Raw genomic sequence first — 26,484 nt, 5'->3', positions numbered from 1 at the left:
CGACGTCGCTCAAGCTGCAGCCTCCTCCGGACCGCATCGCCCACAGCCGCCGTCGCCGCCGCCAAAAGTACAGCTACTCGACCCTGATCGCCATGGCCATCTCGTCGAGCCCCGACAAGCGCATGACGTTGCGTGAGATCTACACGTGGATCAGCAGCACGTTCCCGCAGACGTACAGCATGAGCCAGGCCGATGGCAAGGGGTGGCAGAACACGGTACGGCACAACCTCAGCTTGAACAAGTACTTTATCAAGGCGCCAAGGGAACATTTGGAGATCTACCAGAGTGAAAAGTCCGGCCAGCCCCATCTGAGCAACTCGGCCAGGGGAAAAGGAGGCTGGTGGATGCTTGATCCGGAAATCTCAAAGTCGCTCAACCTAGACGATCTCAAGGCAGGCATGCTCGATGCACACGACTTGGGACCGCGTGCCGATGACGACCACGACAGTCGTACACCTAAGCGCGGAAGAAGAGGAAGGACGAGCAGCTTCGCGACGGATATGACGTCGGGCGACGAACCCATCTCGCCCACTGATCCAGTTTGCAACATGCCTTCGGTGCTACAGATGCGTGGAAGGTCACCAAAGAGAGAGTATCCGACGGTGCCATCTGTCCTGATGCCTCCGCGCACCCGTTCCGCCGAGAGGGCTGTGCGGCCGCCCACGGAAGGGGGCGCCTCTTCACACGATGGCTCCGCTCACCCTCAGCATCCTCCTTTGATGTCCACAACGGCCGCCAACTCTAGCAGTGCTGTGCAAAGGCCTGCAGGAAGGTCCCGCGCAAACACGACAAGCATTACCGAGACCGTTCGGGGCCGCTATCCTTCCATCCTGGGTCGTGCGCCACCTTTGCCCTCAATGTCGCAAAGTGGCCTACCAGCGGCATTCCAGCACTATCAGCAGGGTCCTCCGCCAGGATCTCCTTACACGAGTATGCAAGTCCCGTCGCACTTGCCTCCGCCTCCCTCCATCAACCAGCGCTATTCGGCCTATAACTCTTTGCACCAACAGGGCCGAGTGGTATCGGGCTCCTCATCCAACGTCGCCAGTCCCCTGTCAGTGACAATGAGTCCATCCAAGCGTAAGCTCCGCTTCGACGCATCGTCGTCTTCTGTGACCTCGATGGGCATCCCAGATCCTGACGGTCGGCCCTTCACCTCGGAATCTTGCTCCTCGACCTCGTCTGTCGATGAGCTTGGCGGCGCTCGCAAGACTGTCCGCAAGGGTGCACCGCACGAATATGAAACGATCAAGACGGTGCGGCCTGGAGTGCCCAGGACACGCGTCAGCTCGGCGAGGGGAAACATTGACGAAGACGTCGACGACGACGAGGCCGACATTGACGGCAGTGGCGTGGAAGCGGAGGAGGAAGTCGACGAGCTTTCGTCGATGGAGATGGAAGATGGGTCCTCGTTGGCGCGGGGAGAGACGAGAATGTCGATCCACGGTCTTCTCAATGATTAATTGCTTGTTGCTCTTCGCTGTACTCCTTGTTATGGGCACCCTTTTTTTTTTGTACGGTTCCCGTCTTACATCGTTTCGACTATCCGTCATCATCAGTCGTCTGTGTACCAGGTCACCATTATCACGATCTCTCAATGTTGCCGCATACAGTAGTAGAGTATAGTTTCAAGTCTCGAGAAGAAGAAAGAGGAAAAAACTCTGGAAGAGATATTACGCAATTCAAATGTCAAGAAGAAGCTATTGCAAAGTGATTGATGAGGGCTCGTCTAAAAGGACAAGTTGACGACATCGTCGAAGTCCAGGCCGAGGCCCAGACCCGCCATAAAGTCGTTTGTGGTTGGGGTTGCCGAGGCTTGTTGCTGGTGCTGATGGGTTGCTGTGGCTTGTTGCTGTGGTGTCGCATTCTTGTGGCTCGTTTGCGAGGAAGGAACACGAGTGCGACTGAGGAATTCAGCTGGTCCTTCGAGACCAACAGCTGTACCTGGCGCTCCTGTAGAAGACGCCAGCTTTGCAAGACGCCTCGACGAGGTCGAGACCGTTCCTCGCGACGAGGATGGCGACTCGTGGTGATAGCGATGGTGATGTCCAGTGTGATGACCCTGATCGGAAAATGTGGGCGTCTTAGGGAAAGGGCTGCTGGATGGAGGCTCATCTGTGTCCGAGATGACGTCCCAGTCGGACTTTCGTCGGTCACCACCCTTCTGCCCGTCTGGAGCCGAGAAGTTACGGAGCGAAGAAGTCATCGTCCTACTTCGCTCAGAAGAGACTTGGCGGGCCCTTGTGGCGGCCCTCGTCGAAGAGGTGGGCGACTGCATCTGCCAAGACCTCAACATGCTGTGGCTCTCACCATTGTCGAGATGGTGGCCGCCTGTGCCACCAGCCGATGAGGAGTAGACGAGACTGGGCGGGTTGTGGTCCGATGCGGAGCCAAAGGCGCTGTCCATAAAGGCCCTCGTGGTGGGAGTGCTAAAGGTCCATGCGCTGGGCCCCGATTCCTCCCTTGAATGGGTTCTCGGCGTCGTGACGGAATGCAGCTCAACATTGGAAGAAGCAATGCGGCCGTGATGGCCCCAGGAAGTCGGTGTCTGCAGGACGCGAGAGGGGGAGGAGAAGACGTCGGCGGCATCTCTGACGCCGTCCAGGTCGCGATAGCTCGATGTCGTCCTTCGATGATGTCGCCCGCCGGACCAGTCGGATGTTCGCCCGCTTTTGGCATGTCGAGTGGGCGTGGCCAAAAGGTGGGCATCTCTACGGGAGGACGAGGGCCTCGGACTTGGTGTGCGGTCACGGCTGGTGTACCGAAGTTCCGATGGTCCCGGGGCGGATCCGCCAGTGCTCGAGGGATTGGTTGGCATCATGCCCAGCATGAAAGGCGTGCTCATCGGATCATGTAGGTCGTATGATGGCACTCGCGATCTCGGCGAAGGTGACGTGGGAGCCCTTCCGGGGATCATGGATCCCTTGCTCGGCGTACGCGCGTTGACGCTACTCTTGCGATCCAAGGGCGATGAGGGCTCGTTGAAATGCCAGCCGACCCTCTCTGCCCTACTTCGACCTCCGGATCGAACTCTCATCGGGTCTGAATCCGTCGAGGGCATCTGCGGGCTCGGTGCCAAGGCTAGAGCGCTAGACAACGACATCTGCTGCAGGCCATTTGCCTCACGCATCGGTGACTCGATTGGCTGCGCAAAGACGGGCAGGTGGCCTGCGCCGGGTCGAAGCTGATGAGCAGCTGTGCTTCTCGGGAACGAGGGAGTGCCCAGGATGCTGCTACCACCCAACGAAGATGCCGCGTGAGCTGATGTGGCGTTTGACGGACTCATGGGTGAAACACCAGATGCAATCATTTCGCTGCACTCCTGGCAGTACCAATGCTCCTCCTTGATTGTTTCTCTCGAGCCGAGGCCAACGCACGAGCAATGGTACCAACGAATGCAGCCGTCGCAGCAGATCATGGCACCTCGCTCCTCGCCTGATCCGCAGTGGCAAGCGATCATGGAAGACGAAGACAAGGGGCTGAGCGCAGCCATTGACCGTCTGTGCGAAGCCTGCTGAGACAGAGAAGTGGCCGAGGGAGGATGGAGCAGAACGCTAGAGGGCTCCTTTTCAGCCCTTGCTGCCGTCTTGCGCTTGCCTCGTGCCTTGCTTGACTTGGCCATGCTGCTCTGTTTCTTCGATGACGACGGCAGCTTCTTGTCCGACTTTGTCCGGCGTAGCTGTGGCATCGAAGCCCTCGATGTGAGCAGCGCGTCCTTCCTCACACGGTCCCAGAGCACCTTGGCGACCATAGGATGATGTTGAGGATCTTGATCGCCAAAGGATCTCTGCAGGAGTGCATGACCTTCGTCGCCGCTATCTTCGTCAAGCCACCTTGCAATGCGACTCTTGCGCTCTGTCTGCGCTTTGCAGAGATGTTGGCTCGCTGCGGCCCAAGGTCCCGTAGGGCTGTCTGGCCAGTCAAGAGTAGGCATCTGATCGATGTGCAGCGCGGTCGAGCCGCCAAGACGTGGCTGATAGAACAGATCAGCTTTGGCCGTGACTTTCGGTGTCTCACTCGACGATGACGCCATGTGAGCCAAGTGGTTCTGAAAAGCCGACAGCATCGACTGTGCTTTTTGGTTCGTCGAAGCTGCTCCATGTACGGGAGAGCAGGGCTCTGAACTGGGAAACGAGGAAGAGAGGGAAAAGCTTGGCGAAGGTCCGAGGTTGTCGAGCGATGTTGCATTTGTCGACACTGCGCTCCTTGAGGACGAGGACGATGAGGCGCCGTCGGTGCTTCTGGATTGTGACGGTGATGACGAAGATGCCTCTGGCATACCGAGCGTTGAAGAGGACGAGGAAGATATCTGTTGGGCCAATTCGCGATGAACGATGACCCTGCCCATGCCAGCTCGCTCGACGGCCAACATAGCCGGAGCGTCTTGGCGAGGAGAGGAGCGATCAAATGCCTTCAGTCTGTCGTAGTGTCCGACGTTCTCTCCAGCTTTGCTCCTTGGGGCTGGCGTCGGTGAAGAAAGTTCCGGTGAAAAGTCTGTCTTGTTTTGCCGTTGCGAAGCGGGGGGTTGGCCTCCAGACAGACCTGTAAGCGCAGCAGAAGCCCGACCTGATGCGTCGACGAGCGACAAGCCGTCAGAGGAGCCGCTGTTGCCGACGTGGGCGGTACGCTTCCTTGGCGTCGCCAAAGTCGCCTCTATCCCGGCTTTCTTCCTCTTCTCCTGCCTGCCGTTTGCTGAAGGGAAGGTGAGAGAGGCAAAGCGTCCCGTCGACTCAGCCGAAGGAGGAGAGTCCCAACCAAGGTCAACACCAGCGAGACGCCTGCCCCTTCGCGGCGTCTGGAGCACATGCTCGTGGTTGCTGCCGTGTGATTGCTGCTGCTGCTGCTGCTGCTGCAGCAATGGAATGCTGTCGTGGTCCACTGCTCTCTGCGCTTGCACAGCCTTGTCGAGGGATCCTCGTGACGTCGGTGTTCTTGCTAATGTGTGTGGGACATTGCTCGAGAGCGAGAGCACGCCTCCTGATGATGATGGATGGCGCATCGCCTCTGGCGTACTAGTGGAGACAAGGGCCGAGGCCATGGCTGTTGCGACAATGGCTGGATCAGTCGAGGCCTGCCTCATCTTGAGCATTTGACAGATGCACTCACTTATGTCTTGTCCCCGTCTGCGTCAACTGTCCAGCAGCCAGACGCTGTCGAGATGGAAGCCGAGTCGATGTCAAGTGCAGCAAGCGAAGAGGGAGAAGAGAAGAAGAAAAAAACCTGGTTGTGCCAGGATCTCGTCGCTTGCGCTTGCTTGTACTCCAATTCTGATTGGAAGAGGGACTGTGCACCGCCTAAATTTGTTCGTCCGTGGCCCTTGGATACTGTGTGATGTGTGATGCAGAAGGATACGTAGCAATGCGTCTGAAGATGCGTATTAACGAATGGTGCCGTGGGCCGATGCTTTTTTGACTTTGGTTTTTCTCTTCGCTTTGTGGTTGCTCTTGAAGTTGCACCCCTGTCGATGAAGGGGATGAATGCTTCCAATGATTATCGACACGATGAAGAGGAACGAGGAGATGGAGAACGGTCGACGTAGAGTGGACCCCTCCCTTCACCTGCCGCTCACTCCTACTACTACTACTACTAGATTGTCTCCTCTTGCTCTCTTCCTCCCGCTGCTGCTGCTGCCCAGCCGCGCTTTGTTCGATATAACCAGAAGATATTGATTGACCCTGGAAAACTTATTTCTTCTGGGATGTGTTATTTTAAATTTTCCCATTTTTTGGTCTTTCTTCGCAACGCCGCATCGATTTGTCCCTTTGTTCTGAGAACAAGAAAGCACAGCGCGGCCGGATGGAGCTCTGCCCTTCAATTTGACGAGTCGCACATCACTCTTGTCAGCTCTGAGCGCCCATCAGATAGTATTGCCGTCCTTCGCGACACAGACCAAGAATCGCAGGAGGAGGCTGCCACAGGTCAGGCGACAGATGCCACAGCCTCTTCCCAGGACGGAGGTTTGTCCCGCCTCCCTCTGGTCAATCTGCCCCTTTCTGGTAGAGCTCGGTCTCCCGACCCAGCCGCCACGAAAGACTGGATCTAGACAAGACAACATCTACCTGTGGATCGGAGAAGAGCAGCTCCTTTATTTTGTCTTGTCAGCTTGCTTCCAGCACGTCAGCCCGCTTCTCCTGCCACTCGGGCTGGCCTGCCCTTTTGCTCGGTGATGCAAAGCTAGCCTGTGATCTTTGCGCTGTTCCCTTGCAGCGCGATTGGAAAATTGTGGTCTGTGCATCACAGCTTTACACGCGGCGCGACGCGTCCCTTGCATGTTCATGGAAAAGTCGCGTCGTGCAAATGGATTCAGGCAGCAATCCTCGCTCGCTCCTTCGCGCGGATCGGTGTCCCGCTTCGGAAGTTAGGTTACAGCAGAACAGGAGTATTCTAGTAATGTACAGTACTGTATAGATGCACCAGGAATGAGCACGTTTGACTCACCTCTGCTATGTTTCACAAGGATCGGGTCACAGGATGATCATACATACTCCGCAAACAGATCGGAGACACCAGACGCAGAAAAAGACAAGAACGGGAAACTGGACCGAGAATGGAGCACAAAAAAGGATGCGATTTGTTGCCCGAAAAAAAAGAGGAAGAGAGCCAAAGCTCTGTCAATGAGAGAGAGCAAGCGCACAGCGCCCGAAGCTCAAGAGAGTGGAATGATTGATCACGGCGGGGTCTGGGTCCCATTCTCCACCGTACCGGGCCCTTCGGAAATTTCTTGCGGGCCGACCGTGGCGCTGGCCTTGGTGGCGTCGCCCGAAGGGGCAGCTTCTTCCGGTGCAGGTGCAGACAGCATGACTGTATCCACTCCAGCAGCAGGCGCCGACGGGTCCTTCGACTCTCCCACAGGAGCAGGTACCATGGTGACTTCTGCAGAGATTTGTCCTGTCTGATCCTGTTTCCCCTCTTCACCGACCCACTTTTCAACTGTCTCTGATTCTCTGTCTCCTCCGTGCTCCCTTTGCGGCTCTCCCATCTCCTCTCCTCCTTGCATCCCACCGGGCGTCTCCTCCGTAGCCTCTTCCACTTCGTCTCTCACTTCTTCGCCTTCGACAGGCGGCGCCACTTGAGCCTCCGATGATGACTCTTCGACACTCGACCCTGTAGCAGCAGTGACAGCAGGTGCGGCAGAGGCATGGGCAGCGTCATTAGTAGGAAAAGCCGTGGCGTAGGTGGACGAGGGATCCTGGACCTCGGCCGGCGCATCCTCGTCGCCCTCTTGCCTCGAACTTGCTTCACCTAGTGAAGGAGCCACAGACCCGGCACGGCTCGAAACCTTGCTGGAGGTGCCTTCGCGAGTCGAAGTTCCAGAAGCAGCTGCAGCATTGTTTTCTTTGGCTCGTTGACGTTCCGCTTGCCTTTCTTTTGCCCTCTGGCGATCTGCATGATCCTTGAACTGTAAGATGTGAAAAATTGAGCCATAGCCACACAAAGACAAACTTCACAAGAGGAAGTCTCGACTTACCATACCGTCCATGGCTCTGAATGTAAGGCGTACGGGCAGTGACATTATGATCTCACCCATCTGAGCTTCGAGCACCTCGGCCTCCGTTCCCGCTACCTCGGCGTAATTTCGACAGAGAGAGAAGAGGGCCAAGACGCTGAGGCTCATATGGTTCTGGTGGCCCGGATATGCGGAGAAAGACAACGCATTTGAGAGCAAGGGACCCAGCTCCTTTTGGTTAGGGGCAGAGTAGTAGCGATCACCGTGGATGAGCCAAGCGAGAATCTCGATGTAGGAGGATGCGCCGCCGTTCAGTGTCTCTGACACGAACCGACGTCGGTCCTTTGCGAGGTTCACAGTGGACCGATTGGTCCAATCGCTGAAGAGGTCCTGAACAGAGGGAGGAGGATCTGGGTCGACAACGTGGATCTTGCGCGCCCATGCCTGCTCCGAGGTTCGCGAAAAGCTCGGCAAACCGGCAAGCCACTCGACGATGTCGCCCGTCTTCAGCCACTTTGCCTCCTGCAGTGGAGCCACCTTTTCCAACGCGATGTGAATAATCATCTCGCGACCGGGCGCCTCCCTTTCCGGATCGGCGTCCACGTCTGAAGCAAGGATCCGGTGAAGGGGAGGCAACGTCTTGTGGCTTCCCCACACCCGGCTCGGAGGATCCTTTGCGCTGCGCTGCTCCGTCACTTCTTCGTCTCCATCATCATCCTGCTGCTGCTTCAGAGACTCGTTGCCCTCGTCGTCTGCCTCTTCCCGCCCCGCTCCCTCTCCATCTCCGTTTGCACCACCCTCCGTCAGCCCCTCGTCTTTGGTCTCGGTCCCCTCTTCCTCTGTCTCGTGGTACCAGGCATGCTCGAGCTGTCGGCGGCTGACAGCATCGTAGCTGACATTGTCTTGCTTGCGATGCTCGATCACAGGACCCTGTTTTCGGCTCTCCAGCAAGAAACCTTTGCAAATCACCCACTCTTCTGCTCTCTTTTTCCACGAGGCGGCCCTCGGCCTGGTGCGTGGCATCGTGACGGCGTCGATGACGATCTCGACTCGCTTTTCCTCCCGACAAAAGCGCACCTCCTTGACCACTTCGGCATCCATGACCAGCCGCCTCGCGCCAGAGGCGTATGTCAGCCCGATTCGGTTGCTTGAGAGCTGTGGCGGTCCCTTCGTCTCTGCCGTCCAAGTGTGAACCTTTTGATCCGACGCTGGCGGCTCTTCTCCATTCTCTGTCGCTTCTTCCTGGTCGTCGATCTTATCGCCATGTACGACCGTCTTCTTGCTCTCAACCTTTGCGCTCTGATTTGGTGGGGAGAGAGCGGCAAAGTTGATCTTGAGCTTGTTCGCCTGGCCTTTCCTTACACCCTCTTCTGCTTGTTCTTGCTGTTGCCAGATCGCGGTACGTTCCGCTAGAACTTTGAGTAGTGATATGGGACGATCGAGATCACCCTCATCGTCAGAGTGTGACTCCGCTTTCACTTCACTTTCGCCTTCTTGTTCCGTTGGCTCCTTTGTGCCAATGGCACTGTCATAAGCGGTCCAGATCCAGTCAATGTCAGGAATGTGGATGCCCAAGATGTTAAAATCGGCATACGTCTTTTTCGAAGCGGCGGGCACGGGATGATCGAGATCTGTCGATGCCTGCGCTTGAGTGGCGATGATAGCCGGCTTGTTGACGTCAAAGGAGGACTGCGAATCCTGTGCCGCAGGCTGTGCGTTTCGTCTTGGTCCCGATGGCGCCTGTGGTGGCCGCGATGAGGCATCGTTGCGCGTCTTGGAACCCGATGAAGAATCAGCGCTGCGTTCAGCGTGAGACGGACGACCGTTCCGACGACTGGCCTGCGCAGCACCACGGGAAGAAGAGCCCGGGGGAAGTGCATTGACGCCTACGGGGCCCGAAAATCTCGAAGGGCCGGCCGTACTCGAACCGCCGCTCGCGCTCCGGTCTTTGATCTCGGAGGCATTACTTGAAGAAGACGATGAGATTCGGCTTGTGCGCGAGGATCCTGCATCATTGGCAGGGCGACGAGGAGTCATTGCGTTTCGTGGGCCCGTTGGACCCAAAGGTCGGCCGCCTGGGCCCGTGGGGGGCGCTTGACCACCGTGAAACGGTAGGGGTCCTCCCATGTATGCAGGTACAGGCCTCATGGGACCAGAGCTGGGGCCTACTGGCGGCTGCTGCGCCATGCCGCCCATAGGAGGACTGCCGCCCATCATCATGGCTGGCTGCTGGAAGGTGGCCATGGGACCGGTATTTCTCAGGCCTGGACCTGGGCCTCTTGCTACGCCCGGCGGTCCCATCGAAGGATTCTGCGGCTGTTGCCAGCCAAAATTGCTCGAACCATGCCTGCTGTTGAGCCCCAGATTCGCCTGACCAACTCCTTGCTGTGGCTGGTGGGCGACGGGAACAGCTCCGTTCATGCCGGCAGGACCGGGTCGAGGACCGAACTCGTGCCTGGGCCTTTTGTTGGCCGAGTTAACGCCAGGTCCAACGCCCATACTGGGACCCTGTGGCGATGCATACTGTTGCGGTCGCGGCTGTGTGGGCGTGTAGGGGCGTTGCGGCTGATACGCTGGCGTCGCATGTTGTTGAGAGGGTCCCCCAGTCCAAGCAGGCGCCTGTGGTCGTGGCTGGGGTTGCTGTTGGGGTTGAGGATACTGGGAGTAGTACTGCTGTTGAGACTGTGAGTGCTGGGGCTGTTGCTGGGGCTGCTGCTGGGGCTGTTGGACAGGATATGCCTGCTGTTGGGGCTGTTGTGCTTGTCCACCTGCCTGGGCAGCGGCCTGCTGGGCATAGTACTTTATAGCATAGCAAATGAGCACAATGGCCACCAATCGAGGCACTGAATAATCCTTACCTGTTGCCATTGCTCGTGCCACTGTGCTTGCTGCTGGGCGTTGCTTGATGGCTGTTGAGCAGGAGGGGGCGCGTGGATTGCAGCATTGCTCCCATAGCCGTACGCGCTGTAGTCCGGCGTCTGCTGCGACGCCGCTGGCTGCTGCGTATGCTGCTGCCCTCCCGCAAAGGGATAGGTCCTTTTCAAACGTGGTCAGAAGCAGTCTCGCAACGCATACAAAGAGCATTCCCTCACCTCTTCATCTCTTCTCGAGGCGTGTTAGATCCCAGGGAGAGACGGCTCGCGGTGGGCGCTAGAAAGAAGCCCAGGGCGCAGAAGTCAAAGAAAGACACGTGAAAATTTCCCGGCCGAAAAAAGAACCAAGACTCCCACCTACCCAAAATTCCACCTATCCTTCGCGACAGACGTCACTCTCTGGCAAGCGCTATCCCTCCCATCGAGAGACATCCACCATGGCGGGCATCAATCCAGGAGACTCCAAGCTGGTGTTTGAATCAAGTGAGGAAGTCAAGGTGGCACCGACATTTGACGCCCTTGGGCTCAAGGAGGATCTCTTGCGGGGCATCTACGCCTACAACTTCGAGCGACCATCTGCGATTCAACAGCGCGCCATCCTGCCTATCATGCGCGGCCGAGACGTCATCGCCCAGGCTCAGTCAGGAACGGGAAAGACGGCGACGTTTGCCATTTCCATGCTGCAATCCATCGACACGTCGCTCCGAGAAACTCAGGCGCTGGTTCTCAGCCCAACGAGGGAGCTGGCGACGCAGATCCAGAGCGTCGTTCTGGCGCTGGGTGACTACATGAATGTGCAGTGCCATGCCTGCATTGGTGCGTGGATCGATTCTGCCCTTGAAACCGACTCCAGCGCTGATCTGATAGCATTTTATAGGTGGAACATCGGTGGGAGACGACATTCGGAAGTTGGACCACGGACAACATATTGTCTCGGGGACGCCAGGGAGGGTCTTTGACATGATCCGACGACGCAATCTGCGCACGAAGAACATCAAGATGCTCATTCTTGACGAGAGTGACGAGCTTCTCAACATGGGTTTCAAAGACCAAATTTACGACATCTACCGATACCTACCCCCTGCCACTCAGGTGTAAGTACGGATCCTTACGACTACTGCACTGCGTGCTAATCTTGCCTCGACAGCGTCCTGCTTTCCGCCACACTACCTCACGACGTCCTAGAGATGACCACGAAGTTCATGACCGATCCGTGAGTCGAGGAGCGCGCGCTGCTGCTTACGCGACGACTGACGTTCTTGCAACAGCGTCCGAATCCTCGTCAAGCGCGACGAACTGACGCTCGAGGGCATCAAGCAATTCTTCATCTCGATCGAAAAGGAGGATTGGAAGTTCGACACGCTGTGCGATCTGTACGACACATTGACAATCACGCAGGCCGTCATTTTCTGCAACACGAGGCGAAAGGTTGACTGGCTGACCGACAAGCTGCGGGAAAACAACTTCCAGGTCTCGTCGATGCACGGCGAGATGCAGCAGAGGGAGAGGGACGAGATCATGAACGAGTTCCGCCAAGGCAACAGCCGCATCCTCATCACCACCGATGTCTGGGCCAGGGGCATTGACGTTGCGGGGGTGAGCCTGTGCATCAACTACGACCTGCCCAGCAATCGAGAAAACTACATCCATCGCATCGGCAGGACCGGTCGCTTTGGTCGCAAGGGTGTCGCCATCAACTTTGTCACCATCGACGACGTCAGAATTCTTAGGGATATTGAGCAGTACTATGCCACTCAGATCGACGAGATGCCGGTCCGTGTCGAAGACCTCCTCTGAGTACACTCACTCCCTCCTTTTCCCACCTCTCTTTTGTATATCTCTCTTTTTTTTTCTGTTCTCCTCGGGCGATGTATTAAAACTACAATCGTGAACACTATCCAAACGCCTTCTCCAGCCCAGCGAGCAGTCTTGCCTGGAAAATCGACTCGACAAATTCACCTTCCTCGGTGAACCATTCGCCTGATGTCTCTCTTCCCCCTCAGCCTCGCTTCGCTTCTTTTAAGATGGAAAGAGGACACAAGACTCACCCATGTGGCCCAGCTCAACTTTTTCCTTTGCCTCCCTCAGTAGGCTTTTGCCGCCATTGCTCTTTCGGGTATAGTCGACATGCAAGCTGTAGACCGGAGGTGTAGTCCAGCGCTTGCCATCGGCGGAGGGTGTCGCGGCCGTGACCGGTTTTGGGAGCGGAGGAGAGGCAATGACAAGCCTTTCCGTCTCGATCTAGTATGATCGCAGAACCAGCATGTCAGTATCACCGAAACGAGTAAAGAGCGCGACAGGAGAGGTGACGCACCCTCTTTGCCAGCATCTTGCGCTTGCCAATGAAGATCGTGTGTCCTTGCATGTATGCGTCGGCCGTCTGAACCCCTGACAGGACAATGTAGCTGAAGAAAAGGGGAGAAAATCCGTCAGCAAGCCTGCACCCTTCCTAGACAGCCCTGCGAGAACAGGAACTTACATGACGACGGCGACTGCGCAGGGCCACTTGTTTTTCTCCCACTCCTTCTCGACAAAGTACGACCACACGCTCGTCCCAATCATTACAACGGCCGCCGTGTAGCCCAGAGCGAGACGGAGATCGGTGTGAAAGTGAGAGGCCTTGAAGGGCGGAAAGGGCTCAGAGCTGTCAGTGGGCGCCCTCGGCAGGGAAGAAGTAGACGAGGAAGGAGACGAAGCCGAAACAGGCGAAGAGGCGCCATTTGTGGGCGTTGCACCCGATGCAGGAGCCAACGAAGCAGACGGAGATGACCGCGTCAGAATCTGTGGAGATTGAGCTTCGTGAGACATCGAAACAGTGAACCCGAATTCTCAGATGTCAATCTCACCCTCTCGACGGCGTCATCGCATGTCGACTTGAGCTCGGAAATGTTGCTGTTGTCGACGTAGATCCTGTCCTCGGCAGGAGGCAGATCGCCCGTGTCTTGCAGCTGCTTCTTTTCGCTTGCCATGATATGCAGCCAGCAGGCTTGTTAGACAGCGTCGGCGGCGGCGAAAGGCTCGAGCTTTATCGTCGCCGATGTTGTCGTCGCCTGTTGTTTTCAAAGTTGACACGACGACAGATTTAGAGCTCGAGGAGAGACAGAAGGCTCAGGCCTGCCTCGGCCGACGACCGACACGTGATTTCTCAATGCCAGAATTCGGCAGGCTGCGTTTTCTTTTTCTTTTTTCTCAAGGGGGACTGGGGGTGGGTACGAGGCCAGAGGGGGGAAGAGAAGGGAAGGCAAGAAACGGTCCTACACACGACTAGATCCAAGCAGACTCAGTCGACAGCATCGATAGGTGGTTGACTGTAGGGAAAGGAGTCCTCTTTTTCGTTTCAATCCACAACCTCGGCATTGCAGGGCATCGAGGTCAGCAAGAAGAAGGAGAGAAGGAGATCAGAAAAAGAAAGGCCGCCAAGATGCGTGAGTGAATGAAGAGCGTCGCCTCTTCATCGCGAAGCAATGTCCTCACTCAAATTCTTCTTCTCGATGCAGCTCCCAAGAAAAATCAGAAACTGTCTCTCAACGACTTCCTCAATGATGAGAGTGAGTTGCAGGTCCTTCGTCCACCTCGGGCCCCATTTCTAACGGCTCCGTCACCTCACAGGCACCGGCAAAGTCAACTGGGCCGATGACCTAGACGATCTCCCCACCACTCGTGAGTTGTTCACGGATGCGTTGAGGCCAAGCTTGTGAAGCTGATCGTCTGCTGTATCCAGCCATGTCACGGGAGGAGCGCGGTGCAACTCGTCGCGGATCTGACTGGCTTGCATCGCAGCCGGACCGTTCCGAGCGTGACCGCATGTCTGGCGGCGGTATGGGCGGCGGCTTTGGTGGAGGAGGATACGACCGTGGACCTCCTCGCGAGGAGCTGCCTCTGCCGGACAAGCCTCCCTACACTGCCTTCATCGGCAACCTGGCTTTCGATCTTCAGGATGCTGATGTCGCCGAGTTTTTTGCTCCCAGCAAGGTGAGCTCTCTTGGTTTTTCAAAGGGTCAAACTTGTGAATTTCTGCTGACTTTGAGAGTACGATTATCCAGCTGATTAGCATTCGCATCGTCTCTGGCCAAGATGGCCGCCCCAAGGGATTTGGCTATGTTGAGTTCGAGACCCTCGATGGCCTCAAGGACGCGCTTTCCAAGAATGGCGCCCCTCTTGTCAACAGGACCGTTCGCGTCGGTGTCGCAGAGCCCCGTGAGTCGTCCTACTTCGACCGAGCTTTTGGCGCAAACTAATTAGCCCGCATCTTTCTACAGCCAAAGGAGGATCCGGTTTTGGACCCAGTGTCGCAGAGGAAGCTTCGCAGTGGAGGCGCGCCGGCCCCCTTCCCTCGAGCGATGGCCCCTCTCGAGGACCTCCTCGAGGAAGCGACCGGCCCGGCTTTGGGCGAGAATCCTCAATCGGCGGAGGCAGCAGCGGGTTCGACTCGATGGAGATCGGTGCCGGCGGACGAAGTGGCTTTGGCTCTCGCTTCACGCCTTCAACGCCAGCTCGCGATCCGATGCGCGCTCCTCGCACCCCACTGGCCGGCGCGCCCGCCGAATCGCTTGAGCCTAGCGCTGGCGACACGGCATCGGACTGGAGGACGGGCAAGCCAAAGGAGCCGGTCGCCTCTCCTACGGCGCGCCGCCCGTCGACCGAGGGAGCGCGTGCCCCCTCGTTCAGAAGAAACGATGCCACTGAAGTCGACGAGCGCTTCGCCAACCAGGAACGGCTGGGATTTGGATCCAAGTTTGTGCCTACGCCTCCCGAGAGCCCGGCAGGTCCAGGCGCCAAGCGCCCTGGCTTCGGAGCAGACCGAAGAGGAAGCAATGCGCCAGGTCCGAGCGCCGCCGCTCCAGGCCCAGGTGACGAGGCTGACAACTGGCGATCAGCTGGCCGACGGCCCAGCGGGAACCAAGTCAACAAGCGCGGAATGAGCAATGATCGCTTCCCTAGCCCTGCTGGACAAGGTTCGGGTTCGCCCTCAAACACCACCGCGGCCCCACCTGCTGAGCGCAAGAAGCTGGATCTCAAGCCGCGCTCGACGCCTACAGGCGATGCCCACGCCAGCGCCGACGCCCCTAAGTCGCCGGAGCCCGGTAGTGGCAAGTCGAATCCATTCGGCGCGGCCAGGCCCATCGACCAGTCTGAACGCGAGCGCGAGATTGAACTGAGAATGGCGCAGCGAGAGAAGGAGCGAAAGGAAGAGGAGCGAATTCGCCGAGAAAAGAGCAAGTCAGAAAAGGATCAGGCCCTTTCCAAGGCGCCCACTGGCCCTCGAGCTGACCGAGAACGCGGAGGCAGCCGACAACGGAAGCAGGGCGAAGGTTCGGAGCGGGGAGGAAGTGAGGCTTCGGCCTCTCAGGCCGCTGGTACGGAATCGCCTGCGGCTGCTGACTCCCCCAGCGCCGCCCCTGCTTCGGTCGCGTCTGTGAAGAAGGATCCCCCACCCACCGGCGCCTGGGGCGGAGGTCGGAAGCCCAGCGGTGCTCTTGTTTCCGGACAAGCCTCTCCCGCTGCGACAGGTTCCCTGACACCTGTGAATGGCAATGGGAACGGAACCGAGACTGGCTCTACTACGCCTGCATCGGGCGCAGGCGCGGAGGACAAGCAGGTCGAAGAGGTGACAAAGGGCGTCGAAGCTGCTGCTGTCTAGTTGCTTCGAAGCCTTAATTTTGGGCTAATGCACACCCAAAACTCAAAAGGGGGAGCGACGACATATAAGGACCTTAGCTTGTAGCCTAGCTCATCCCACTCTCCCCATTCAATGGTCATTTTACAGCTCTACTATTACTCCCAGTCTTTCCAGTCCCGATCAGCTTCTTAACTTGTAGATCTCTAGACCACCGGCCTCAGCAAGTGCGACAGTCAGGTCCACTTCTAGGTCACGACTATTACCCTCTATTACTACTCACGCCCTTGCCAATATAGCCTAGGTTCATCGCCTGGGTTCGTTCAGAAACAATCGGGGAAGAGCCTTATTTTATTTAATTTTCAGTGCCTGACCGTGGAGCGCGCCATATCGACAAATTCGCCCTTATGCCCTTGCATATGGCTCGACTGACGGACAGGAGCTACCTGACCTATTGCGCCCGTCCACAGCATACGTCGGGATCGACGATGTTATTCGTTAAGGGTTACAAGATGTAAGATGACGGGGCCGGTTCTAATATTATCGATGACTTGCCTTTTGAGGAGAAGACTGCTAGGCTATCTGTGCCTGTTTCGTCGGCTTGTTTTCTACAATGCATCTGCCGTTTAGACAGTTGGAAACGGCGCCTTGGCGGCCGAACCTCTGAAAAAGCGACGTCCTGAATGATTGTCTCCCTTGAACGCAGACCTCCATCTTGGGCTCTCTATCCTCATCACACGGTCCGAAGAGCTCTCCGCTATGCAGTCGTCACAGGTTGACCGACGACAGCGCCGCTTCCTGACTCTGGTCTTCGTACCACTCGCGTTTTCTCTGTTCCTCTACCTCTCGATGTCCGGATCGACCAGCCGCGCCGACGAGGGTGCTATGCTGCTGCACAAACGGTCGCATCTTGCAAGCAGCCACGTACGCTCTAACTCCATGATCATGCGCAGCGCCAGGCTTAGATCACCCTCATCGCGGGGGCCATTGGCATTGCCGAGGGACGGGTTCCTGGAGACAATGGCAGACGCTGTCACAGGTGGAGGCGGAGATACAACGGCGGCACAGGCTGGCGTCACCAATCCACTCGGCCGTGAGTTGTTGACCGGCTTTCCTGAGGAAAATTTGAAGAGCGCGCTGATTCCCTGGCCCGCTCGAAAAGGTGGACAAGATCCAAATCCTTTTTCGAGAGAAGAAGACGGCGTCCGTACCTACTATTGTGAGTGCGACAAAGATAATTGCCGACGTGAAAGAGCTCATGGTTCCATCTCTTTACCGTCTTGAAAGTTCCCACCATCGACTTTGTGAGTATCAACCACACCAGACGGTCTATCTTTTGTCTCTTCGGCTGATGAGCGCACCAAATTGTTCGACCAGGGTACCGGCGTGTACATGCAGACGTCGACCGATCTCAACACTGTTCTGTCGGTTCCAACAAACGAGAAAAAGATCTTTACGTGGGTCTGGTCCTTTCGACGCTTCGACGCGCTGAGGTAAAACTGACGGTCTTCATTTCAGGTACGACAAGGAAGTCGGCACGGAGGCGCCTGCTTACTTCCGATGGGACGATGATAACAACCTCCTCGTCATCAGCTCAGTGGGACCGCAGGGAAATGGATTACTTAGGATGTTACACAGCACCAGCCAAGATCTCTTGACGGGATGGGAGGATCTCGGGCCCGTCAAGGACGGCAGTGGGAACAAGCTTGTCAATTACGACGGCTTCATCTTTCAGCATCCTAACGGGAAGCGCTATCTGTAGGTTGTAGACACCTGAATGGCAGTGCCGTCCAGTCACTGACAATCTCCTAACACCAGCTTGTATTCGGCCTTGAAGTCCATCCTGTACGTCTTTCACGAGTCTTTCTTTTCAGGGTCCAAAGCTGAACTCCCTTATCAGTATCACCGAGCTCACCTCGTTCAACACCGTCGGAAAGAGTCTGACGATCGTCACTGGAAATGGTCAAGTCATCGAGGCACCGGCTGCTTTTATCTCTGGCGACACGCTGAACTTGCTCTGGAGCGAGAATGGCTGTAGGTACAGCAGTACAATCTTACCTATCGCCTTGCTGTTGGGAGCTGATCATTGCGAAAGTCGCCACGCCCGATTACAACACCCGAAGAAGGGCAGTCTCGACACATTCAGATCCGATGGACCGTGAGTGTCCGTTTCCTGATCTCTGATATCGCTAGCCTGACGAGCGTGCCTATCACTGCAGCAAGCACTTGGCGCTTTGCGGACTCCAAGACAATTTTGCAGTCGGGCAATGTGAGTCAGGAGTGAAAGACCCAAGGCGAAGAGATTGTGGCTTGTTCATTCTGAGGGACGTGAACCGTAGGGAGTCTACGGTACAGGTTCAGTCGGCGTCTTTACCGGCCCAGACGGGTAAGTTCTATGTTTGCTCGACTTGCGCAAAGGTCTGAGGCTGATTAAATGCCTCTTGAAGACAACCATGGCTTGCCTATACCTGCTTCTATGACCCCAACGGCTTTCCTCAGTCGATCAATGTGAGTCTACACCTAGCTTTCCTGCTCACTTTTGCCCATTATCTGAATTTTCCTTCCTCGCAGCCTCGCAGAGTCCAGTACGTTTTCACTCCACCGTTCCCGCTGTTTTCGAGATGCTCACTTCTGCTTTTTATCAGGGCTCAACCTCTGGTGATTGAAAACGACGTCATTCAATCGATGGAACCAGACGCACCAACAGGGCCTACGGGAACAACCTGAATGGACCCCCATCATCCCGCTGCGAAATCTCTCACTGCTCCCCTTGTAACGCTTTCATTCATCCGTTCGCAGAAGAAGAGGGTCCCCTTTTTTAAGCCTTGCGATAGTAGAATATACCCTTTTCCGACGGGCCGGACCCTTTGCTTAGAATAGATCGGATGGCGAACCTCACCGCGCTCTTCCTAAGCATCTACAAGACTGATTAATTTTTTTCCGGCGGGAGCGTCGTCTACGTGCCAGAAAAGCGAACTGAGCAGGCCCAATATAGTAAACGGGAAAGTGGAATCTGGTCGACCGCAGCAGCCACCTCTTCGCCTTTTGGTCTTGGCGTTCGGTCGCAAAATCGTATCTAGAGCCCCTGAGTCCGAGGCCCCGAGAAATTATGAAAAAAGAGACCCTCTTCATCGCCGGGAGCGGTAGTCCACATTCCAAGATAAGCCTTCAGCTCTCTAGCGTAATTTGAATCTTCTCGTTGACAGTAAAGACGTGGATGGATCGTTCTGAGATCGGAAAGTGATGCGGGGGCATATTGACCTAGTGCATAAGTTGTGGAGGGGACCCATTGGGAAATTGTATCGGATGACGCTAGACAGATTCTAGCGCTTGCCTCCTCATGCGGCGACTTTCATTTCTTCTGAGAAGACACCATGAACAGAGGGGCCCTCAAGACGCCGCCAGACCCGAAGCCTTTTGATGGCGACAAGATGACCTTATCTCTCGAGGTTGATTGGTTAATTTGTCTGCTTATCTCAAGGGTAAGGATGATCGCAGGATTAACGAAACGTAATTTGCGAGAGAAAGGCTCTAATTCTGCCTGATCCCCATCGCTAGAGAGTTCCTTTTGTTCCTGCCCACTTACACCGTCGCTCCTGCTCCATCGACCGAATCCGTCCCCGAAGACACATCGATCTGGCCTCGTCGATTTGCTGCACCAGCCTGTGAATGTGTATGCATTGATGCGTGCGTGTGACCTTTGCCATGTTGACAGGCAAAGGAGGACAGCAGGCAAGCAGAGAAGAGAACCGATGCACACCTTCCTCATGAGCTGTCTTCCCAAGCGTCACATCCAAGCCCGCATGCGATGGGTCCTTTTTTCCGTCTCGATGCTTCGGTCATTCCCATCGATTAGCACTAACGAGAGATAAGGATGGAAAGTCTGCGCTTCGGAGACATTGTTTTGACCTTGGCAAAACACAGGACCCAGAAGCCGTACTTGCTCTATAAAGACAGGCCTTCCTTGCCCCATCTCCTAATTTTCTCTCCTCATCACCTCATTTCCTCCCCCTCTCATCTTCTCACTTCCCTCTTCCCCTCACCAAAAAAACCTTCCTCAAGATGCGTTTCTCCACCGTCCTCCTCTTCACTGCCCTCGCCGGCATGGCTGCTGCCGCTCCCCTCCAGTCGCGCTCCGCCGTGACGCAGATCGGCGACGCCGTCAAGGACTTTGACGACGCAGCCGGCGTCACCGACCTCGAGGACAGCCTCGACAAGGACTTCCACGGCCACATCACCGAGACTGAGGACGCCCTTGGCCTGACCAAGGCTGAGGAGACCCTCCACCTCGAGAGGCGAGCCCAGGATGGTGTCGTCCAGGACCTTGGTGCCGACGTCAAGGAGATCGAGGACGCTACGGGAATCACGGCCGTTGACGATGCCCTCGACAAGGCCTCGGACGGTGCCCTCACGGACGCTGAGGATGAGATCGGGTAAGTGTAGTGCTCCATATTGTCATCGTCTGCGATTTTTCCCGTTTGCTGACAACATCATGTCTGCAGCGTCACCGACGTTGAGAAGGCCATCAACGCCTACTAAACGTCTGCCTTACTTTCTCATCCGTCATCTCCGTCTCCCCGCCCTGCACCCAACTCTATACCTCTTCTCCCAACCCCTCTCATAGGTAGCTGACGACTCGGTCGACGAGAGCCATTTCCCCTTAGACTTTTTTTTCCCTTGGCTTTCTCTCAGTCGTCACCCTTCACTCTGCACACTCATTGTTCGCCTTTCTTCCCGATAATGGCACACATTTCTCATAACTCTACTCTTTGTGTGATGGCGTGAACAGTTCAGGGCAAGAGCAACTGTTGATGCTCAGTCAAGACGATTGATCTCTTATTGAACAAGCGTGTAACGGAATACATTGAGTATAAACATCACCGTGACAGGGAGGAGTAATGTAAAAGAAGAGAGTAAAAAAGAGAGGAAAACAAGTGGACGATCACCTGCGCACCGTATGAAAACTGTCCAAACACCTCGCCCAGCTCTCGAGCTCCTGCTCCGAAGGAGCTTGCAAAAAGTACGAGTTGGCCGTCGTGTAGAGAGCCATAACGAATTTGCGATTGAGGAGCTGTTCGACGTTCTGGTCGTTGGTTTCCACTCGCACTGACGACAGGTTCATGGCCATGATCTCGTCGAGCTCCGAGCTGGACTCATAGACGTAGAGGTACGGCCGCCGAAGAACAAACCATCTTCGAACCCAGCGGTCGGTAAAGGCCTCGAGCGGCATGGCCAACCAGCCTCGTTTCGCCGCAGTATCGGTCCGAGGCACCAGGCTCACCTGAGCTGTGAGCTTTGGCGGTGGCACAAGATCGGACGAGCTTTTCCCCTTGGTCGGCTCAGAGCTCGACGGCGGTGCAAGAAGCTGGTTGCCATTCTGCTCGCTCAAAGCCTCCCCTTCCCCTTCTTCGTTGGGCTCCATCTCCTTGCTCAGGACAGAGGGCACCTTTGTGTCTTCGTAGGCTGCTTGCCAGAATGCCAACGCTCTCTCGACGACTCTCGAGTCTTCTCTCAACCCACTGCCATTCTTGCTGGGAGAAGGCGCACTAATTGAGAGTGGCGGCCTGGCTTGGAGGAGGGCTCTAACGCCTTCGACCTCTGCCCTCCTCTTCTCCCTCCTCAGAAGCTTTGCGTGGTCATGCACCAAGCTCACGCCCCTCGGTCTCCACGAGCCCCTCAACGACTCTTCTCCACGGACGTACTTGGCCGCCGTGTCGAGCCTCCAAAGCTCCCGCGTCGTTTTTGTCATGGGAGGGACCAATCGGACGGCAAAGATTGCGCTCGTCTTACTCAATGTCCGACTACCGCTGGCGGCCGATTCGATGAAGCTCATGAGTTTGCCAGGCGGTTTGGCGTCTCTTCCGTTGATGGCTACGGCAATGTCCATCTCGAAATGGGCTGGCTCGCTGCAGCTGTCGACGTCGATCCAGAATCCGAGCCGAAGCAGGACTCGGTGTCCGCTGGCAGTGGCGCGATTGAGAAAGATGGAGTCGTGCACGCTGCTGTCCCACCAGGCCCACAGCGTCAGCTGGCTGGTGCCATTGGCATTGTAGGAGACCGATTGCTGCTTGCTTGGCACCTTGAGCTGCACAGCATCGCCCAGCGTGGAGACGTGGATCTTGCCCTTTGGATCCAAAAGGCGCACCTGACCCAGCTCCAGCTTCGACACTCTTGTCCAAGGAAACTGTCGCCCCGAGTCATGAGAGAGGTGAAGGACAAGCTTGCGCTGCAGGCCCTGCCTCAAAAAGAAGGCGCCCGGGTCGAGGGCCGACTGGGCTCGCACAGCAACAGGCTTATAGTCGCCTGAAGCATCTAGCTCGCAAAGCTGGACTGACGACAAAACGTCGTGTCGCTCTTCATTGACCATTTCCTTCTCTGAAAGCCGCCCCGCGGAGCTCGACTTGACGTGCAGCGTCGGTCTAGGCTGTCCGTTACCATTGCTCGCGCCCGTACTCGCTGGTGATTTGGCCATTGATCGGTGCGCCTCCTTGTCTGCATCGAACCTTTCCAAGCCGATCAGGTACTTGTCCTTGACCTTTGCATGAAACTCGACGGGTGCAAAGCCCGACCTGAGATGGGCAATGATGTCTCTCGTCAGGACAAAAGTGATTGTCCGCCTCATCTTGACATCTACGAGCTTGCTGCTTCCTGCCTTTGTCTCTGCCGGCACCGACGCATAGACGTCGTCCTTCGCGATCGAGGAGCCCGCGAGAGTACTGAGACGCACTTGGATGTGCACCCGTTCGTATTCATCAGCTGACAAGCCCTCGACCAAATCGACCGAGAGCTGGAAACCAATCTTGTGGCCAACTGGCAGGTCGCTTACGTCATTGGCAGAACTCTGTGACAAGGCCGGCGAAGAGGCACCGCTGACTTGGCTCGCACCCCGTCCATTGACGCCCAGAGTGGCTCGAGCCAGACTGACAAATTTGACCTCGACGCTGCAGCTGCCAATTTCCTGACCTGTATGTCGCGATGTAATTGGAAGCCGATACTTTGCCGAGACTTGGTGAGACAGTGGGCAGAGAGGGATCAGGCAATTGCCTACAAATGTGTAGGGAGGCGACGGATCCTCGTAGAAGGGGTCGGCCCAATTGAAGTGCTGCGAGTACTCGGGCCGGTCGATGAAGTTGTAGAGGTTGCGCATCTTTTGCAGCCTCTGTTCCAGTTTGGCCAGGGACCAGACGTAAGCAGTGCTGTGCAAGTGGTCCATGACCTTGACGCCAATGCATGGTTTCGGCGCACTTGCCAGCTCGGCATCGGCCACATCGTCAAACTCTGTCAGGCCTGCGATGGCCTCTACTGAAGAAGTCGGGTTGGCAAGCGGACCGTCGTCGACGACAGTAAATTGGTAGCTTGTCTGCTTGCCCAGGTCTTTACTGATGACATTAGCCTCCTTGACCAACACGGCATTCGAAAGGACGTCTTCTGCCATCGACACCTTCGTATGTCTCCTCCAATTCTCCAGCGCCTTGGCTAGCAAGCGCTTCTCCTCGTCCGAATAATTTGCTGGTAGGTCCAGTCGGTTCACATCCCGATTGTTTGCCAGCTTCGTGAAGCGCTCCTCGTACTCCTTGACCTTTAGCTTGAGATCGAGCGTCTCTTGGTTGATCACTTCTGGGTCCGGTGTGCCGATGGTAGAGCCACCGTCATCTCTCATGAGACCACCGTTGAGCCGCGGAGAGCCTCTCTCGCTCAGGACATTCAACGACCATGGGTCTATACTTGTATCGTCGGTATATGCGCTCATCGAGTATGGCCGCAGCAGCTCCGAGCTCGCCGTCTCGCTACCATTGTCGTCAAAGGAGCTGAGACGGCTATCCGGACGCCAGTTGGCCCCAACCTTCTTTGATCTCGCCCTGGCAATGTCCTCGTACAGCTTTTCGAGATCGTCCTCGTTTAAAGCGTCAAAGTTGACGTCCTGCCCATTGAGACGTGCCATGGCAGCTTCTCGTCGAGCATAGGACCAGTCGACATCGCCCTCGTTGGTATCGGAGCCACTTGGCGAATCGGGTCTCGACGACTCGTCTCCAACGACGGTCTCATCACCCATAGTGGAAGCCATGCGGACCTTGTCGCGGGCCCTGCGCACCTCTTCGGGATGATTGAACCTAAAGACATGTCGAAAGTCCTCTCCAAGGATGATTCGGTAGCCCGATCGGAGCCGCTTTGGTTCATCAGGCGAGATCTTTTTGCCATTGACCATCGTCATGCTGTCGGCCTTGTTGGCATGTAGAGTGACGACGCCATCGACATTTTCAAACGTGCAGTGTTCCGGCAATATGGTGCTCCCGCTAAGGAGAATGCGAGCAGCAGCACCGCCATCTGCGCCTTCTCCTTCGAAGTTGCCCGCAGTAGTAGTGCCGGGCTTGAGCTGGTAGATGAGGCACTCGGACATGAGCGGATCCTCGTTGAGATTGACGAGATGGGGCAATCGTCTTGGGGCGTGCACGCCCACGTTTGCCTTGTCGACGGAAATGCCCAATTCTTCGAGGGCCTTTTCTCTCTCCTGCTGGATCGCCCGTGTCTGGGCGACCTTTTCCTCCCAGCTCTGGTTGAGGCTGCTCATCAGCTTCTCGCTCTGCTCCATTTGCTCCTGCAGCTCGGCCTTTGTCACAGTCCGAACTTCGCCGCTCTTGGTCTGGTAGCGTACCACCTGCTTTTCCGGGGGCACGTTTGGATCCCATGTGCTCTCGCCCTCGCCACCCATGCCTCCTCCACCAGAGACCCGCGTGCGAAGCATCTCGAGCTCCTCCTTGAGCTCGCGAATGAGCCTTGCATTGGGATCCTCGTTGACCACCGCCTTGTTCTTGATCTTCTTGGCCTGGTCTGCGTATCGGAGCGTACTCAACGTCTCCTCGTAGTCGGCTGGCGAGATGGCGGCAATCATGGCCGTTTTAGAATTACCACCGAGGCTGTCCTTGAGCAGCCACGTCAGGACAGAGTCTCGATACGGGACGAAGTTCTCCAGCGCTGCCTTCTTCTTCGTCTTAGACGGCTCAGAGGAAGCCTGTGCCAAGGCCGCAATGACCTTTCCCAACGTAGTCAGGGATCGGTTGATGTTGGCTCCTTCTTTGAGCCTCGATCCGGTAGCGCCCGTAGAGTTGGCCCTTTCCGAACCTGCCAAGTCGACCAGGCTGATCCGCGACACCTTTTCCGCCTCGAGCTTCGTCTCCTCGTCCTTCTTTTTCTGCGTCACCACCAAGGTAAAGACAGCGTGGGATCGTGATGACGTCTCGTTCATGTTGGTAGCTGCGACTGTCCTTGCCTTGTTGCCCTCGTCCATGAGATGCTCAATGTCATTGAAGTCCTTGACAACAAGCTTGCTGAGGTCCTCGACGTATGGGCCCAGACTTGGGTGCTCACGTACGCGAAGATTGCCCTTATTCTTTGGATTGAGGAGATCGCGGACCTTTTCATTGTAGATCTCAATGTAGGAGACCTCGACGGTGATGCGAAGATTTGGGTCGGCGTCCATCTTTTCAGACGCATCATCGAAGAGCTTGGAGCAGGTGAGGGGAATGAGGCCCTTTGCCTCTGCGTAGCCCACCATGCTGTGCGATTTCCCAGAGCCCGTCTGTCCGCTGTTGGTGCACTCAACCTCATCAGCATTGTCCCTCAGAGAAGATGAGGTGCTCGACTTACTAGGCAAAGACACACTAGCATGGAGAACAGGAACAGATCATTAGCACCTCAATGCGGGCTTTGCTCTATCTCTGTCCTTTTCTCATTCTTCCCCCACTCACCGTGTTGAACCCGTTGAAGCTGTGCTCAAGGAGCTCCAAGCCGACATACTCAAACAACTCCCTTTGCTCCGTATTTTCGTCGTAAGAACGATCAAAGGAAAAGGGCATCGACTTCTTTTTCGTTGCCCTTGCATTCTCTCTCGAGTCGCCCTCTTGCGGCGGCTGCAGCACGAGCTGATGCTCATCCTTGACCTCGATCAAATTTGACGCACCCCTCGTCCTCTCTGTGGCCACAATGTTCCCGCTCAGCTCATGCATACGAAAGCCCGTCGAGGAGCTGCTCACCTCTCGTGTTCATGGGCCTGCATCGGACCACGACCTTAATATTCCCTGAGTCTGACATCGTGCGCGGCGTCTAAGTGCAGTCTCGTTGAGGGATTGCGGGTATTGATTGATGGTATAGTCTTAGTCGGAGACTGTTCCGAGCGTGAGAGCGAGAAGGGTGCGATGGGGTATATGGTCGTCTCTTCACAGTCTCGTACGCCTCTCGGCGTGAATACGCACCGCCTGCCCCTAGTCTCTCTCGGTGCTTTCCCTTTGTATATCGTCGCCAGAGCGACCTCACCTCAGCTACGAGTGCGAGGCTAGTGAGGTCGACGAGAACGACGAGATGATATGTAGAGAGAGAGGGACGGGCGGGATGAGCAGACTCCGGGCTGTGAGAAATGGCAGAGGGCGAGGAACTGCGAATGCGAGGGGGACTGGCCGTCCGTGTTGGTTCCAGGCGTGGCTTTCATGGGCAAGTGCCTAAATTCGTTGCCCAATTTCCCACGTGGCGCATCCGACCGAGCCTTAATCAGA

At 56.3% G+C, this 26,484-nt stretch overlaps 9 protein-coding genes across 9 annotated transcripts; 5 read left to right on the top strand and 4 right to left on the bottom strand.

Annotated features, from left to right (window-relative positions):
• Positions 1–68: 68 nt before the first annotated feature.
• FA10DRAFT_213412 (winged helix DNA-binding domain-containing protein) lies at positions 69–275 on the top strand (the record flags this gene model as incomplete). Its single annotated transcript, XM_025518469.1, has 1 exon — positions 69–275. A coding segment is annotated over one exon (207 nt), but the record flags the coding sequence as incomplete, so codon positions are not given.
• A 1,454-nt stretch (positions 276–1,729) lies between these two features.
• FA10DRAFT_298185 (hypothetical protein) lies at positions 1,730–5,080 on the bottom strand (the record flags this gene model as incomplete). The annotated part of the gene is made up of 1 exon (XM_025524569.1): positions 1,730–5,080. One exon carries the CDS (start codon positions 5,078–5,080, stop codon positions 1,730–1,732), a length of 3,351 nt encoding a protein of 1,116 aa, XP_025379913.1.
• Positions 5,081–6,667: 1,587 nt separating this feature from the next.
• Positions 6,668–10,391, bottom strand: FA10DRAFT_257157 (hypothetical protein; the record flags this gene model as incomplete). Its single annotated transcript, XM_025519840.1, has 4 exons — positions 6,668–7,399; positions 7,469–10,020; positions 10,119–10,231; positions 10,306–10,391. The coding sequence occupies 4 exons, from the start codon at positions 10,389–10,391 to the stop codon at positions 6,668–6,670; spliced, it is 3,483 nt and encodes a 1,160-aa protein (XP_025379912.1).
• Positions 10,392–10,703: 312 nt separating this feature from the next.
• Positions 10,704–12,238, top strand: FA10DRAFT_263471 (DEAD-domain-containing protein). The gene is made up of 4 exons (XM_025520234.1): positions 10,704–11,136; positions 11,198–11,414; positions 11,468–11,533; positions 11,589–12,238. The coding sequence occupies exons 1-4, from the start codon at positions 10,758–10,760 to the stop codon at positions 12,115–12,117; spliced, it is 1,191 nt and encodes a 396-aa protein (XP_025379911.1). The 5' UTR covers positions 10,704–10,757; the 3' UTR covers positions 12,118–12,238.
• On the bottom strand, positions 12,159–13,390 carry FA10DRAFT_263470 (hypothetical protein). The gene is made up of 5 exons (XM_025520233.1): positions 13,167–13,390; positions 12,800–13,101; positions 12,635–12,725; positions 12,369–12,561; positions 12,159–12,300 (listed from the first exon to the last, which is right to left on the bottom strand). Exons 1-5 carry the CDS (start codon positions 13,287–13,289, stop codon positions 12,215–12,217), a joined length of 795 nt encoding a protein of 264 aa, XP_025379910.1. The 5' UTR covers positions 13,290–13,390; the 3' UTR covers positions 12,159–12,214.
• Positions 13,391–13,519: 129 nt separating this feature from the next.
• On the top strand, positions 13,520–16,275 carry FA10DRAFT_263469 (hypothetical protein). The gene is made up of 6 exons (XM_025520232.1): positions 13,520–13,745; positions 13,818–13,868; positions 13,930–13,980; positions 14,042–14,292; positions 14,364–14,517; positions 14,580–16,275. Exons 1-6 carry the CDS (start codon positions 13,742–13,744, stop codon positions 15,959–15,961), a joined length of 1,893 nt encoding a protein of 630 aa, XP_025379909.1. The 5' UTR covers positions 13,520–13,741; the 3' UTR covers positions 15,962–16,275.
• A 335-nt stretch (positions 16,276–16,610) lies between these two features.
• Positions 16,611–18,664, top strand: FA10DRAFT_298180 (Arabinanase/levansucrase/invertase; the record flags this gene model as incomplete). The annotated part of the gene is made up of 13 exons (XM_025524568.1): positions 16,611–17,030; positions 17,100–17,156; positions 17,225–17,241; positions 17,315–17,394; positions 17,456–17,695; positions 17,756–17,782; positions 17,838–17,971; positions 18,033–18,095; positions 18,157–18,206; positions 18,277–18,323; positions 18,385–18,445; positions 18,509–18,522; positions 18,583–18,664. The coding sequence occupies exons 1-13, from the start codon at positions 16,697–16,699 to the stop codon at positions 18,662–18,664; spliced, it is 1,206 nt and encodes a 401-aa protein (XP_025379908.1). The 5' UTR covers positions 16,611–16,696.
• A 1,265-nt stretch (positions 18,665–19,929) lies between these two features.
• Positions 19,930–20,700, top strand: FA10DRAFT_298179 (hypothetical protein). Its single transcript, XM_025524567.1, has 2 exons — positions 19,930–20,370; positions 20,440–20,700. Exons 1-2 carry the CDS (start codon positions 20,000–20,002, stop codon positions 20,474–20,476), a joined length of 408 nt encoding a protein of 135 aa, XP_025379907.1. The 5' UTR covers positions 19,930–19,999; the 3' UTR covers positions 20,477–20,700.
• A 55-nt stretch (positions 20,701–20,755) lies between these two features.
• Positions 20,756–26,388, bottom strand: FA10DRAFT_246596 (kinesin-domain-containing protein). The gene is made up of 4 exons (XM_025519418.1): positions 25,969–26,388; positions 25,684–25,907; positions 25,583–25,596; positions 20,756–25,521 (listed from the first exon to the last, which is right to left on the bottom strand). The coding sequence occupies exons 1-4, from the start codon at positions 26,024–26,026 to the stop codon at positions 20,880–20,882; spliced, it is 4,938 nt and encodes a 1,645-aa protein (XP_025379906.1). The 5' UTR covers positions 26,027–26,388; the 3' UTR covers positions 20,756–20,879.
• Between the last annotated feature and the right edge of the window lie 96 nt (positions 26,389–26,484).

The sequence above is a fragment of the Acaromyces ingoldii genome (assembly GCF_003144295.1).
Source record: "Acaromyces ingoldii strain MCA 4198 unplaced genomic scaffold FA10scaffold_1, whole genome shotgun sequence".
Taxonomy (NCBI): Eukaryota; Fungi; Basidiomycota; class Exobasidiomycetes; order Exobasidiales; family Cryptobasidiaceae; genus Acaromyces; species Acaromyces ingoldii.
The sequence above is the reverse complement of the archived record's forward strand: the minus strand, read 5'-3'. Positions and strand labels throughout refer to the sequence as shown.

Bases quoted from the DNA above. Each gene is read 5' to 3' on its own strand.
- FA10DRAFT_263470 (XM_025520233.1), bottom strand. From the start codon at position 13,289: ATGGCAAGCGAAAAGAAGCAGCTGCAAGACACGGGCGATCTGCCTCCT. The intron at 12,726-12,799 runs GTAAGTTCCTGT...CCTTTTCTTCAG, and splicing joins TGCGCAGTCGCCGTCGTCAT to CTACATTGTCCTGTCAGGGG. The intron at 12,562-12,634 runs GTGCGTCACCTC...CGATCATACTAG, and splicing joins GCAAGATGCTGGCAAAGAGG to ATCGAGACGGAAAGGCTTGT.
- FA10DRAFT_246596 (XM_025519418.1), bottom strand. From the start codon at position 26,026: ATGTCAGACTCAGGGAATATTAAGGTCGTGGTCCGATGCAGGCCCATG. The intron at 25,908-25,968 runs GTGAGCAGCTCC...TTGTGGCCACAG, and splicing joins CAGGCCCATGAACACGAGAG to AGAGGACGAGGGGTGCGTCA.
- FA10DRAFT_263469 (XM_025520232.1), top strand. The intron at 14,293-14,363 runs GTGAGCTCTCTT...ACGATTATCCAG, and splicing joins AGTTTTTTGCTCCCAGCAAG to CTGATTAGCATTCGCATCGT. The intron at 14,518-14,579 runs GTGAGTCGTCCT...ATCTTTCTACAG, and splicing joins CGTCGGTGTCGCAGAGCCCC to CCAAAGGAGGATCCGGTTTT.
- FA10DRAFT_298179 (XM_025524567.1), top strand. From the start codon at position 20,000: ATGCGTTTCTCCACCGTCCTCCTCTTCACTGCCCTCGCCGGCATGGCT. The intron at 20,371-20,439 runs GTAAGTGTAGTG...TCATGTCTGCAG, and splicing joins GACGCTGAGGATGAGATCGG to CGTCACCGACGTTGAGAAGG.
- FA10DRAFT_263471 (XM_025520234.1), top strand. From the start codon at position 10,758: ATGGCGGGCATCAATCCAGGAGACTCCAAGCTGGTGTTTGAATCAAGT. The intron at 11,137-11,197 runs GTGCGTGGATCG...AGCATTTTATAG, and splicing joins GCAGTGCCATGCCTGCATTG to GTGGAACATCGGTGGGAGAC. The intron at 11,415-11,467 runs GTAAGTACGGAT...TTGCCTCGACAG, and splicing joins CTACCCCCTGCCACTCAGGT to CGTCCTGCTTTCCGCCACAC.